Raw genomic sequence first — 9640 nt, forward strand, 5'->3', positions numbered from 1 at the left:
TTACTTAGGCTCCAGCCCTACTACCCCTGCTCTCTGACTTTTGGTCTCCTTTGGCCTGGCCTTCTTGCCCCATTCTGCCTCCTCTCCAGATCCCTGTAATGCTCAATGCTGGCAGCCTGTGTCTGCCCTTCTCCAGGAGGTGGAGGGTCCCAAGTCTGAAGTTGGGGGGCAGCAGTAGGACCTGGTTCTTCAGTTATCACTACCTTTTCTTGATCTCTTTGGCAGGTGCAGGGGTTGCTAGAGAATGGAGACAGCATGACCAGTCCTGAGAAGGTAGCCCCGGGGGAGGGCTCAGGTAAGAGAGGTAGGTCTAAGTGTGGGTAGGCTGTTAGTGGATCTCACCAGAGTGATCCCTGTGGTCCTTAGCTCTGTCGTGGTAGGGGGCAGGGGTATAACCAGGAGTAGCCTCTAACACAACCTGTCCCCGCAACCCCCCAGACCTGGAGCTGCTGTCCTCGCTGTTGCCACGGTTGACTGGCCCTGTGTTGGAGCTGCCTGAGGCAACCCGGACCCCCCTAGAGGAGCTCATGTTGGAGGGGGACTTGCTTGAGGTGACCCTGGATGAGAACCAGAGCATCTGGCAGCTGCTGCAGGCTGGGCAGCCTCCAGATGTGGAGCGGATCCGCACACTTCTGGAGGTGAGGAGAGGACAGGTCATGTGCAGAGCTAGGAGGTCAGGCGGAGCAGTCAAGGAGCTCAGGCCTGACCACTTGTGCTGCACCTCTTTTTGCCTGTTGTGATCACAGCTGGAGAAGGCTGAGCGCCATGGGAGCCGAGCACGGGGCCGGGCACTGGAGAGGCGGCGGCGGCGGAAAGCAGATCGGGGTGGGGAGGGTGATGACCCAGCCCGAGAGGAGCTAGAGCCAAAGAGGGTACGGAGCTCAGGGCCAGAGGCCGAGGAGGCCCAGGAGGAGGAGGAGCTGGAGGAGGAGACTGGGGGTGAGGGTCCACCCCCACCCCTGCCCACCACTGACAGCCCCAGCACCCAGGAGAATGGCTTGGAGCCTGCACTAGGGGCCAGTTCAGGCTCCTCGGGCCCTTTCCCCACTTTGACTCCCCGGCTGCATGTGCCCTGCCCACAGCAGCCGTCTCAGCAACAGTTGTGACAGTGGCTGAGCCTAGCACAGACCCCAACAGAGACCCCTTGGCCTCAAGGATCCTCTTTCTGACCATCAAGCCTGCTTCTTGGGAGGTGGGCGAGTAGGGGGGATGACCACCCCAGCCCACCCCTGAGTCCCTTGACTTTTATATTCTGACTCCAAGGTATTGTTCAGACCTCAGCTCCTGGGGGCTGGCCCCTGGAGTCCCCCTCCCTGGTAGCCTCTAACCAGCATTCCTAGACACCTGAGGCAGATAGACGGATGGGCAGGTGGCAGGGGGGTGGCTGGGGCTGGGCCAGCACCATTCCAGAGAGACAGCCAGTGCATATGCAAACTGGGGGAATCTCCTCTCCCTTCTCTCCCCAGTTGTGGCCCTGGCCAGGCCATGCTACACTAACCTCACCTCCCCCCTTCACTCTTCCTCCTCCTTCCCCCCTTCTCCTGCCTCCATCCCTCCCCTCACCTTCTTCTCCCTTCCCCTGACTTCCACCCAGGAGGAGGAAACTTCACATAGCTGTGCTCACAGTTTATTATTTTAAATAAATTTGGTTGGGGAGCTGAGGAGGGCTCCCTGAGATCTGAAGAAAGCTTTTGGTGCTTGTCCTCATTACCACCTTGACCTTCCCTCCATGTCCTGCCCTGTCTCCTTTCCTCCTCCTGGGTTCATGTTGTAATAAAAGATGATTGTTGGTGTGTAATTAATTTGTTCAAAAGGAAAAAAAGGCAAAACAAGAAACTTGGTTCCAACTGAAGCCTATTTTAATTTTATTTTATTATTTTCCTCTTGTTAGAAATAAAACCCTTAGCAACATTTTTTTGAAACATGTTTCTGAAGTGCATTTCTCTTCGGAAGGTCTCCATCACCTGTCAGTGGAGGAGCTGCGGTGCTGGTGGAGCACAAGGGCTGAAGCCAGGGAGCTGAGTTCTGAAACGAGTTCTGCCAGGTTCTCCTTAACCATGGGCAAGACATCCCAGTTCTCCCCCCACTCCACCCTAAGCTAGTTTTAGCCATCTCCCAAGAGATAGGCCCTGGCACGTAACTCCTGCCACAGCCGCCTGCAACTTTATGCCCTCCTGTCCACCCTCTTCGAGCCCCTAGAGGTATGGTTTGTGGGCAGGGCTTTACTGAGGTATAATTTACACACAAAATAGGTGTACCTCTTTTAAATGTACAGTTCAGTGATTCAAAGGGATGTTTCTATTCTGCTTAAAACCACCCATGATGCGTCATTGCCCTTAAGATACACATGGACACAGGGTTGAGCCTTAAACAATGGGTTTGAACTATGAGGGTCCACTTAAACTCAGATTCTTTCCAATAAATACGTATTGACACTACTGTACTATACACCATGTGTCAAATCCACAGATGATATGGAAGACTGGCTTTAAAGTGACATGCAGATTTTCTACCCTAACACACACACGTACACACACATCCATGTAATCTCATTTTGGAATGCTTTCTTGTCAGACCCATATGCTGGGTCTTTCAGGGGCCCTTCCCTGGTTTTTCTCTACCCTCAAGGGCTTTTCCTACCTCTGAGTGAGGAGGTAGGAAAAAGGACCTCCCCCAGTTAGGTCATTTACAGTCACCAAGTTCACTTTTTAAAAAACAGCATTACTATAATAGATTTTACATACTACACAGGTTTCACTCACTAAAGTATACAATTCAGTGGCTTTCAGTATATTCTAGTTGTATAATCATCACTGCAGAAGGTTTTAGAACATTTTTGTCATTCCAGAAAGAAACTCTACACTCGTTATGCATCACTTCTCACCCCTGGTCCCCCACTCCTAGACTACCCCTTAATCTATAAGGGTTTGTCTATTTTGGACATATATAAGTGGGATCATATAATATGTGATTCCTTGTGACTGTTCTTTGACTTAGCATAATGGTTTCAAGGTGAGTTCACTTTAAAATACAGATTATTAATGGTGACTTTATATTGGATAGATTTTTTTCCCCCTCCTGGGCCCCAAAGTCTTTAAAATGAGGGTGACTAAGGCTCTAAAATCAGAGACCATCACTGGAGTTAGTTAACATGTTTTTAATGGGGGTTTGCATGCATCTGTTACACTGGCAAGAAGACAAACCACATTGCGTCAGATTCATAAAGGGATCCTAGTCCCTCCAAAGGCTAAGAACCGCTCTTCGTAGTCCTTAATACTGTGTTCAGATCTGCGCATGATGGGAGGATATGGGGGAGGAAGCAAGAGCACCGTCCCAACTAAGCCAGCCCACCAGCTTCCCATCATGCCTGGTTCTTCAAGGGCTTTTCTTTCAATGTGCTTGCACAGAGGGCTTAAAGGCTAATGGGCAGGCTTTGGTGCCTACCCCGGGAACCCAGAACACTGCCACTCTGCCCTTTCTCATGTGAATGCTCAGTGGGTTCATTTTGTTACTATCCAGTTGATAGTAACCTAGTGATGAGAAAGCCCACCCACTTCTAGCAGCTTTGATTTGTTGGGGCTTTGACTTGATATCTGCCTCAGCCCTGCCTCCAGTCTTCCAGCCAGGAGATGGTGGGCTGTGCAAGTAATGGGAGGCATGGGCCAGTGGACACCTCAACTTGGGCTCATTTTGATCCCAGTCCACTGGGAAAGCCTGGTCTTTTGTTTGCCCACTTACATGGAATTGAGCATGAAAAGTGGTTGGAGGAGACCACCTGAGAGGAGACTGGGATGTGAAAGCTGGGACAGGGACAGGAAAGGGCTGTCTCTCAGCACTTCACTACCACTCTCACCTGGAGGCAGACCCCAGAACAGGACCCTGGTCTAACAGGAGAGGAAGAGTGTGCCTACAATCTGTAGCAGCTCCCCTGCTTGAGAACTTGGCCCAGGCTCAGGCCCTCCAAAGGAAGGGGCTCACCAGTTTCTAGACAGCCTTTCCCATCTTGGCACTGCCCTGCCTCATCCCTCAGTGATATACATCCCGTGAGCTCTGCGGGAGAGGTGCTAGCCCCCATCCTGTGAGACCCAGCTCAAATATGACCTCTTCCAGAGAGCTTGCTCTGGGTGCAGATGTGTCTCCTTTTTCAGACTCACCTATAAAGGAGTGACTGCCCTGGGGAATTCCAGATGAGTGGCAGATGGGGAGAAAGAGCACTGGGGAAGCACAATATCTTCACCTCGAAGTCATTTTCTTCTGAAGAGACATCATTTTGGAGACAGATGCAGGTTCCTAGGGGCTGCCAAATCCCTCAGAATGGCTCCTAAGTCCGCAGTAACAGGGATGGGAAGAGACATCACTTCTACTAAGGACTTTCCAACCCCTTCCCCCTCCCTAGTGCCCCCACTGTGCTTTAGGTGGTGCTTGAAACACTCTTCCCACCCCCAAGTCCCCTGTACTGGGAGTTCCTAGAGGGAAGGCAAGGCCCAAGCCTAAGGCCTCTGCTCCCACTTTCAGTCAGGGCTCAGAAGAAGAGGGAGACAGGAACAGCGGTTGGAGTCTCATTCTGTTCTCTGCAGTGCATAAAGCTCCTTGGTAAGGGTGTTACTCGACAGGAGTGGGGCCTGGGGTCTGAGGTCCATGATCACTGAGACTCTGAAGGGATAGACACTGACCATGCGTCCCAGAAGCCCTGAAATTGTGATGATGGGAAAAGAGGGATTTGGAGACAGAAATGCATTCCCTGCCTCTGGGGCACCCACCTTCCAGGAAAGGGAAGGGAAGAGCCTCTTGTGAACTCCTTTCTGGGTGCCAAGCTACATGTGAGATATTTCACGAAGTCTTTGTCATATACACAGGAAACAGACCCCACAAAGAGTGTATCTAGCTCAGGTAGTATCAGCTGGGATTCCCACTAAATCTCTGAACCTACAGCTTGTGTTACATGAGAGCAGGGATCCAAAGTAATCAGCCTGCCCCTGGGAAACAGTTCATAGCTGGGGTTCAGTGTTGCTGTCTACTGTTGGCAGGTGGGACTTCAGCAGTGCTATAGCCAGATTGTCTTTGGTAGGTAGAAGTCCACATGCTGAACTTGTACATAACCTGCATGCCTTCCCGTATTGGTTACGTATTACTGCATATGTGTGCTAAGTCACTTCAGTTGTGTCTCTTTGTGACCCCATGGTCTGTAGCCCTCCAGGCTCCTCTGTCCATGGGATTCTTCAGGCAAGAATACTGGCATGGGTTGCCATGCCCTTCTCCAGGGTATCTTCCCAACCCAGGGATCGAACCCATGTCTTTTATGTCTCCTGCATTGGCAGGCGGGTTCTTTACCACTGAGCCACCAGGGAAACCCCTATGCAGCAAAACAGTGGCTTAAAACAACATGTTAGTATCAACATACGTACACTACCATGTGTAATTTAGATAGCTGGTGAGAAGTTGCTATATAACATGGGGAACCCAGCCTAGAGCTCTGTGATGACCTAGAGGTGTGGGACAGGGGGAGGGGAGGGGAGGGAGGCTCAAGAGGGAGGGGATATATGTATAATTATGGCTGATTCACATTGCTGCATGGTAGAAACCAACACAACATTGTAAAAAATAAATTTTAAAAAAATGCTGAAGAGAAAACCTAAATAAAACAATGACATTTATCTCAGTTCCTGTAGATCAGAAATCTGGGCACAACTTAGCTGGGTTTTTATTTCAGAATCTCTCACAGGCTACAATCAAGGTGTCAGATGGGGCTGCAGTCATCCCAAGGCTTGACTGGGGAAGGATCTGCTTCCAAGCTCAATGTATGGCTGTTGGCAGGACTTAGTTCCTTGTGGGCTATTAGACTAAGTGCTTCAGTTTCTTGCCGACTGTTGGTGGAAGCCATCCTCAAATTCCTTGCTGTATGGACTTTCCCACAGACCAACTCACAACATGGCTGCTTATTTCAACAGGGTGATCAAGTGAGATGAGACAGGAGCGTGAGGGGACATGGGGAGAAAATTGCACACGCAAGATAGAAGTCACAGTCTTTACAACCTAGTCTCAGAAGTGACATCCTACCACTTTTACAATATTCCACTCACTAGAAGTAAGTCATTAGGTCCAGGCCACACTCTCAGGGAGGGGGTTATACAAGGATATAAATACCAGGAGGTGGGGATCATTGGCAGCCACCTTGGAGACTACTACTGTTTGTCCTCAGGCCCCAATGATATATGTCCCTTCCACATGCAAAATACATTTACCCCCTCCCAAGGTCTGTAAAAGTCTCATTTCATTAGAACATTGTCTGAAAGTCCAGAATCTCATCTAAATCAGGTCCAAGTGTGAAGGGTTCCTTTGGTGTATTCCTTAAGTATGGCTCCTTAAGTACTATTCCCCCCACCCCCACTACCGGTAGATCTGTGAAATTTAGAGACAAGTTATATCTGTCTCCAACACACCCCAACATACAATGGTGGAACAGACACAGGATATTGGCTACAGACATTCCATTTCAAAAAGGGGAAATGGGAGACACAAAGGAGTCACTGGTCTATAGCAACTGTGAAATCCCACTGGGCACATGGAAGTTCCTGGATTAGGTTTCAAGGCCTGGAGATAATTATCTAGGGTTTCTGGGCTCTGCTTGGCTCTGCTTTCTGGGCTCTTGGTCCCACCCTCTGTGCCTTCCTTCCTTTTTCATGAAAGGTAGCACATATTCGCAGGTGAGTAGTTTCCCCAGTCTGCTTCCTGCCAGTAAAATGTTGGGGGTCCAAATGGTTTCTTTTCATTTTGTATTGTGCCTGTAATCAGTTGCCACTGAGAAATGATTCCAATAGTGGGGCTTGGTGTACCCTTGCTGTCAGTAGGTTGGGTGCTCAACAGTTGCTATAGCCAGACTGGCCTTGGTGAAAGTCTATATTGTAGAGCTTGTGTCTAAATTCCATGCATGCCACCATGGCCATTTTGTTCAGGAGTTCATTGGATAAGAAACTGAGGTTGGCTGGCATCCACAGGACAGGACATCTTAGCCATCTGATTGAGATCTTCCTCAACAGTTGATTCTCTCTGCTGCTCATTTATGTGGGAATATGAATACCTTCACACCCATTCCAAAAGGGACATCCATATGCCTCTTCCCCAGACCTCCCCCTTGAACAATATTTCAATCTTGTTCTAAGTCCTGGACCACCTAGCCAAGTCATTACTAACTACTCACGAATCAGTGGATATCTAAACCTCTGACCATTTGTGTGACCAGTCACTGAAAAGTTCCCTTCCCATTGTCCCCAGGATCAACCCTAAGTGGAGCTATAACACTGCAGCTAGCCATGTCCAGCTGGTGCCAAAATACTATGCAAAACAATCTGTGAACCAAGCTTAACTATTGTGCCTCTGAGTCACCTGGTCACAGGGAACACCCCATGAGACTCAGGTGTGAGAAAGGGATGGCAGTGCAGCCAGTGGGAGTATGAGCCACCTGCTCAGACAGCTTACTTTTTTTTCCCTTTTAATTGGAAGCTAATTACTTTATACATTCACATGAATCATCCATGGGTGTACATGTGCTCCCCATCCTGAATCCGCTTCCCACCTCCCTCCCTATCCCATCCCTCAGGGTCATCCCAGTGCACCCTGTCCCATGCATCAAACCTGGACTGGTGATCTATTTCACATATGATAATATACATGTTTCAATGCTATTCTCTCAAATCATCTCACCCTTGCCCTCTCCCACAGAGTCCAAAAGTCTGTTCTTTACATCTGTGTCTCTTATGCTGTCTCGCATATAACGTCATTGTTACCATCTTTCTAAATTCCATATATATGCGTTAATACACTGTATTGGTGTATTTCTTTCTGGCTTACTTTGCTGTGTATAAATGGCTCCAGTTTCATCCACCTCGTTAGAACTGATTAAAATGCATTCTTTTTAATAGCTGAGTAATACTCCATTGTGTATATGTACCACAGCTTTCTTATCCATTCATCTGCAGATGGACATCTAGGTTGCTTCCATGTCCTGGCTATTATAAACAGTGCTGCGATGAACATTGGGGTGCACGTGTCTCTTTCAATTCTGGTTTCCTTGGTGTATATGCCCAGCAGTGGGATTGCTGAGTCATATGGCAGTTCTATTTCCAGTTTTTTATGGAATCTCCACACTGTTGTCCATAGTGGCCGTTCTAGTTTGCATTCCCACCAACAGTGTAAGAGGGTTCCCTTTTCTTCTCACCCTCTCCAGAATTTATTGTTTGTAGACTTTTTGATAGCAGCCATTCTGACTGGCGTGAGATGGTACCTCATTGTGGTTTTGATTTGCATTTCTCTGATAATGAGTGATGTTGAGCATCTTTTCATGTGTTTGTTAGCCATCTGTATGTCTTCTTTGGAGAAATGTCTGTTTAGTTCTTTGGCCCATTTTTTGATTGGGTCGCTTATTTTTCTGGAATTGAGCTGCAGGAGTTGCTTGTATATTTTTGAGATTATTGTATCTTGCTTGTATATATATTTTTTAAATGTTTTTATTTATTTTTTTTTATTTTTTGATCGTATATTTTTGAGATTAATGACTGGTGGACCATCATGATAGTCTAGGTCATGGGGATTAATTCAGAACCAGTATCTATTATATTTCAAAAGGTCTGGGTATTTCCCTGTCCCCAAGGCACAATTATGTTGGCTACAGGTTCCTGTGGGAAAAGCAAGGAGGGAGAGTTCACAATACACCCTTGTGAAAAGTGTAGCAAGTATTACTTCAAGTAGACCCTCCCCTTCATTCAAAGGGCTCCAGTCTATGAACTATGGGGAGAGGCTGGGACTCTACATTTTGGGGACTCTTAGATCAAGCCTCCATTTGCTAGACTAGATTTTTTTTTGTTGCGTGAATCAAGTAGGACCTTATTAGGCTGTCCATCTATTTGGCCCCAGGGTAACCACGTTTAATTAGCCACCATTACACATCCCCACAGGTCAAATCACCATTCTGATTTCTGCTATGGTTCCGCTGTCCATTATAGGGATCAGAACAGACTTGTTTCTAAAGGTGATCCTATCAACCCCATTGAAATCAGGGGGCCCATCTCTTATCATGAACCCAAATTACAGGGGAAAAAACACTACAATGTTTTTAAGGAGGCTGGTGCTTACTTGTTTTAGTTAAAGTAAAGTTAGCTTCTGAGACAGAAAAAAAATCTGTGAAATTTAAGACAATAACATTCACTTCTTGCTTCTGCAATCTTCCAAAACAACCATTAATAGCTGGACTGACTTTTTCTAAGTGGTGATTCAGGGTCCTAGGCATCTTCTGTGAAGATGATCTGCCACCTTCAAATGTGGTCACCATTGTACTATTGTCATCTCCATCGCAGCCAAATAAAAGAAGGTGAGACCATGTGGGAGGTTTTAATGAGCTAGGCCTAGACTGTAGTGTACAGCACTTCTGCTCACATTCCATTAGCTAGAACTCAGACAGCGGTCACATTCAACTGCAAGGGATGCTGGAAGATATAATCTGAATTTGTCCCAAAAAGGAAGAATAAAAACACGCCTAGTGACCACCTAGCTAGTCTCTGCCATCTAATAATGCATGTCTTGAAGCCTTTGTGAAAGGAGTGTCCACATAGTTAGGGGGTGAGTTAAGTGGGTTATACAGAATGAA

The 9640-nt window shown here is 47.6% G+C and overlaps 1 protein-coding gene and 1 pseudogene across 22 annotated transcripts in view; one reads left to right on the plus strand and one right to left on the minus strand.

Annotated features, from left to right (window-relative positions):
• The window catches only part of KDM5C (lysine demethylase 5C), a 31168-nt gene extending 29246 nt beyond the window's left edge, over positions 1-1922 (plus strand). For 9 of the 21 annotated variants that reach the window (XM_086388680.1, XM_086388663.1, XM_086388676.1 and 6 more), the window contains 3 exons: positions 226-304; positions 439-638; positions 747-1922. In XM_086388680.1, the coding sequence (XP_086244806.1) occupies positions 226-304; positions 439-638; positions 747-1106 (639 nt within the window). In that variant the 3' untranslated portion in view covers positions 1107-1922. The remainder of the gene's footprint in view (positions 1-225; positions 305-438; positions 639-746) is intronic. The other 12 variants (XR_015159326.1, XR_015159327.1, XM_086388666.1 and 9 more) reach the window with 3 other exon arrangements.
• Positions 1377-9640, minus strand: part of LOC147340335 (palmitoyltransferase ZDHHC3 pseudogene) — a 73955-nt pseudogene continuing 65691 nt past the window's right edge. Inside the window, exon 3 of the transcript XR_015159335.1 lies at positions 1377-8672. The product of XR_015159335.1 is annotated as a palmitoyltransferase ZDHHC3 pseudogene, transcript variant X8 (transcript). The remainder of the gene's footprint in view (positions 8673-9640) is intronic.

This window comes from Bos grunniens, chromosome X, assembly GCF_055505025.1.
Source record: "Bos grunniens cultivar Pamir isolate PY7600 chromosome X, Bosgru_T2T1.0, whole genome shotgun sequence".
Classification (NCBI taxonomy): domain Eukaryota; kingdom Metazoa; phylum Chordata; class Mammalia; order Artiodactyla; family Bovidae; genus Bos; species Bos grunniens.